Source organism: Penaeus japonicus, unplaced genomic scaffold (genome assembly GCF_977035675.1).
Source record: "Penaeus japonicus unplaced genomic scaffold, GWHDUDI00000001_assembly GWHDUDI00000002, whole genome shotgun sequence".
In the NCBI taxonomy this organism is placed as follows: Eukaryota; Metazoa; Arthropoda; class Malacostraca; order Decapoda; family Penaeidae; genus Penaeus; species Penaeus japonicus.
In genome coordinates this window covers 6,260,038-6,265,037 of record NW_028234404.1, presented here as the reverse complement: position 1 = coordinate 6,265,037, position 5,000 = coordinate 6,260,038, and the positions used below count along the sequence as shown (strand labels likewise).

Below are 5,000 nucleotides of genomic sequence, written 5' to 3'. Positions count from 1 at the left end.
GGCCAGCGTAATCGTGGGAAAGTTGCAGTAAGTTGCAAAACCCATTAACATGCAGTAGAGATAAGTTGCAACAAGAAATTAAAACATTTGCATGAGACAGTTAGTTATTCATATCTGAGAAGTATTTTGATAAGGAACCATTTTGATATAAGAGGAATGTTGATATAGAAGCAAATTTAATGGGGAAACCACATTAGTAGAGGAAAAAAAAGAAAAAGAAAAAAGTTTGTATTGAGAGACCAGTTATGCATAAGGGGTACTCTTCGGATTTCATATTCATAACATGCGCTTCCAGATATAGATCTTATTTCTCAAATCGAATGCTTATCAACATAGTTCTTAAAATCAACATCAAAATGACAAAATAAATAGATGAAAGAAATATATATATATATGTATATATATATACATATATATAATTATGGTGTATGTATATATATGTGTATATATGTATATATGTATATATATATATATATATATATATATATATATATATATATATATATATATATATATATCCCATATAATTGCATATTCATAACATTTTCATTTCGCTGAAATCTTGACTTCCTCTATCAGGTGGATAAAAAAAAAAAAAATACATACATCTCCCATTTTACCAAAGCCTCACATTCCCCCCCCCCTTCCCCCCTTCCCCCCCTTATTCCCCCATCTCTCTACAAACAGGTAGACGCCCAAAAGAATGGCAGCCAATACCACTTCGCCTGGAAACACGACGGAAACAAGAATTATGGGTGGAGGGGCGCGAATTCGTACTGCTCGAAGCTCGGAAATGGGTGGAAGGGCGTGAGCATCGAGACGAGAGAGGAAAGCACTTTCATTAATGAGATAATTGAGAGGGGTAAGTATCATTGGATTGTTTTGTTTGTTTGTTTATTAGTTGTCTGTTTATCCATTCGTTGATTTTGTATATATAGATATATATATAAATATATATATATATATATATATATTATATATATATAAATATAAATAAATATATTATTTTTTTTTTTTTTTTTTTTTTTTTTTTTTTTTTTTTTTTTTGGGGGGGGGGGGGGGGTGGGAGTTCTATGTACTATTTTTCCCCCGTTATTATGGAAATAATATATTGTTCTATTGTTGATTTATCTATGCTTTAAAGTTAATATATATATTGTTTCTAATCCTCAAAGCAATTTTTATTCACATATTTTTTGCTTTACTCTCACATATTTTTTATCATCAAAACAACACACACACACACACACTCACACAAACACACACAACCTCCCCCCCCCCCACACACACAACCTCCCCCCCACCCCCACCCCACAACCTCCCCCCCACCCCACACAACCTCCCCCCCCCCCCCCACACACACAACCTCCCCCCCACCACCCCACCCCCCCCCCCCCCCCCCCACCCCACACACACCCACCCCCCCCACCCCCCCCCCCACCCCGACCCCCCCCCACACACACACACCCCCCCCCCCCCCCACACACACACATAACCCCCCCCCCTCCACACACCCTCCCCCCCACCCCACACACACAACCTCCCCCCCCCCTACACACACACATAACCTCCCCCCCTCCACACACACACAACCTCCCCCCCACCCCCCCCCCCACACACACACAACCTCCCCCCCAACACACAACCTCCCCCCCCACACACACAACCTTCCCCCCACCCCCACCCCACCCCACACACACACAACCTCCCCCCCAACACAGACACACACACACACACTACTTACCTCTTGATCTTTCAACCCTTGTATTTCCACCGATCGACCACCGACCACCACCTGCCATAACCTTCCATTCTCTTCTTCTCACCATCTGCCGTTCCTTCCAGATGGCCTGCCTTGGATCTGGACCGGAGGACAACGTAAAGGGCGTGACTTCACATGGGCTTCAGGAGCTCCATTCGTGGGTCTGAATTGGTCTCCGACTGGCGCGTGAGTAAAGACTGGGCTTTGGGTGTCTGTACGCGAGATCTCGTGGTTGGTCTCATGGAGAAAGAAAGAAAGAAAAAAACCAATAGATGATGATGTGTGATGATGTTGGGAAATGTTTCGTTATGTGTTGTGACACGACACGACACACACACACATATACGCACACATACACGCACACACACACACACCAACTCACATAAGAATACACCAATCACCCCCTTAAACATAGGAACAAACACATACACCCTTAAAACAACCAAACAATCCATTTATAAAAAAAAACACACACACACAAGCAAAAACAAAACAAACCCAATGCCTCAATAAGTCCTTAAAAAAAAAATGTCCTTTCATACGCACCCATTCTAACCCTCTTCCCCCTCTCCCCCAATCCCCTCCCCTTCCCCCCAACCCCCTCTCCCCCCAACAGCACAGGCAAGCCACAACCGGACAACCGTGAAAGTGGAGGCGAGAACTGCCTTGCCATTCTCAAAAACTTCTACAGAGATGGAACTAAGTGGCACGATGTTGGTTGCACCCACGAGAAGAGCATCATCTGCGAGCTGTAGAAGTGAACAATTGAACACCCAAGAGCGCAAGTGAACACCCAAAAAGAACCCGTGAACACCCAAGTGACCAAGTTAACAGTCACTTTCCTCCTGAAAAAAAGGCGGGATATTCTATGGGTCTTGTGCCTTGGTTCAGAGACGAATTATGGGAAATTTGTCTTGATATTTATTCTAATTTATCTAAAGTCAAGAATAAAGTCAAATTTGCTTCATCTGCGTGTCTGTTCCCTGTTTTTGATGCCTGGAAATCATGGTTTGCCTTCGATGTATTTCATGACAAATTGTTATGATGATTTTGGTGTCACGAGTCACTGATGACTGATGCACAATTTTCGATTGGAATGAGAGAATAAGAGGATGTTCATAGCCAAGAAGAGGAACGGGAGGAAAGAGGATTAATATGTACATACATACACACACACACACACACACACACAAATATATATATATATATATATATATATATATATATATATATATATATATATATATATATATATATATATAAACGCGCTCCACCTAAGCAACTTAAGAGATCATTATTCACCCTTGAACAAGGTCCGTGAAATCCTCCTCCTCGTAGGAAAAACTTGCTTAAGTGTGAGAGAAGGTAATTCTTCGCCCATGAACGTCTGTGAATGGAGTTTGTTGTCCCCAAGAAGAACAAAATCAAACCGTACCGTGAGAATAAAATGGAACGGAACAAGAGAGGAAAAAGTGAAAAAAAAACAAAAAAACAACAACAACAACAACAAAAAACAACAACAACAACAACACAAAAGCGTACTTGCAATGTGTAAACAAAGTCGAATGAAACATCGTCATAGAACGTATATCATGCAATTGCTAGATAAAGCATATACAGATAATAATAATACAGAGTACAGACAAACAGCAGGTAGGAGGAGGAACGTGTGAACAAAAAGAAACTTTCTTTGTGCCAGGGCCATCCAGACTGACAGCCACCTGTTTTTGCCAGTTAGTATCTGACCGTGATGATAGGATATGATATGACATGACTCAGTCGTCATTCTTTCACGACCAGTCATCTCATTTTCTTTTATCAAACACTTCCACCGTTCACTGAGTTATGTTTCTGACATTCTTCGACGTACTGTTAAAGAGCTTTGCCAATGTCTAAGTTAATGGTATCGGATCATTAACTCAGACATTTACATTTTCCTCATTAATAGGATGTCTGTACACTCATTCCCGTATGATAGGAGGTTCTATCATGTCTATGGGAATGTCTTACTTTAGCTGTCTTTTCTTCTATCTATTCTAGATTGTGTCAATTTGGCCTTATTTTTCTTCCATGCATATATAATGAAGCACCTTTCCCTCTGTCTAGGTGAAGAAAACAACTTGAGTGTTTATAGTTTTTTTTTCTGTGATCAAGATATCAAGATCGACCAAACCACTACATGAAACGAGGGAGAATTTTTTTTTTTTTTTGGGGGGGGGGGGGATCAAGTGTTCCGAACGCGTAGCTGGCTGGACGACGACGACGAAAAAAAAGTGAATGTGATTCTTACTTACTGAGAGCATGAATTAGAAATATGAATTAGAGGTTGAATAGCTATTCCTCTATATTGTTCAGTCAGTTCATAAAGAAAGAAACAATTTTTCGTTGTTTGTTAATTCTGAATGAATAACAAGATAACAATCTATTTTTACTCTCTGCTTATATGTGTATTAGCAAAGTATTACACAGCCATATTTCAAAGAAAAAAAGAAAAAGTTACAGTAAATGTTCAAATCAAAGTAAATTTTCGTTACCAAAGAAACTGCATATAGTTTGAAAACAAATATATCATAATAAAAAAAAATCAAAAACACTTTTCTATCAAAGACATCCACCCACCTTTCATAACTATCTAAAGCTCCTTGCATTACAAAGCTGTTCAAAGCTTACCGAGCTTTTACTTTACATGCAGTCAGTCCTTCAAGGCACCTAAGATAGAGCCGTGATGACGTTATAGCAATGAGAGATCAATGGTCATCATTAGCAGTCCCGTGGTGCAAGAGGGAGGCCCTTGAGTTGCAATGACCTCTGCAAGAATGTTATTTACTCACGTGAAAAGTCGATTTCAGTGTTTCCTTGAGACTGAGAATCCCATTATGCTGATTCTTAACTCAGCCTTTTCCCAGCATACATGGTATAATAATAGCTTTAATATTGCTTTATCGACATGTCTACCGTAAATCCTTCGCATTCATCAATGTCCAAATAAGCGTAAAACCTTATTCGCATTCATTAACATTCAAATAATCCCAACAAACTATCAAACATGACAAGGGATTATCGCCCTTCTGTCCAAGCTTAAAACAAACATAAACAGACAGACACATGAAAAGACGTAGATATATATATGAATATATTATCATATGAATTCGAAAATGAATGTAGTAAACAAATGAATGAAAAAAGAAGAAGGAAGGAAGAAGAAAGGAGTCTAAGGAGAGAAAGAGAGAAAGAGAAT

The 5,000-nt window shown here is 39.5% G+C and overlaps 1 protein-coding gene across 1 annotated transcript in view; it reads left to right on the top strand.

Moving 5' to 3' along the window:
* Positions 1 to 2,729, top strand: part of LOC122267158 (snaclec coagulation factor IX/factor X-binding protein subunit A) — a 3,307-nt gene extending 578 nt beyond the window's left edge. The window contains exons 2-5 of the mRNA XM_043037163.2: positions 1 to 27; positions 688 to 862; positions 1,846 to 1,948; positions 2,379 to 2,729. The exon at positions 1 to 27 is cut by the window's left edge and continues 42 nt beyond it. Of these exons, the coding sequence (XP_042893097.2) occupies positions 1 to 27; positions 688 to 862; positions 1,846 to 1,948; positions 2,379 to 2,517 (444 nt within the window). The 3' untranslated portion in view covers positions 2,518 to 2,729. The remainder of the gene's footprint in view (positions 28 to 687; positions 863 to 1,845; positions 1,949 to 2,378) is intronic.
* The last annotated feature ends 2,271 nt before the right edge of the window (positions 2,730 to 5,000 follow it).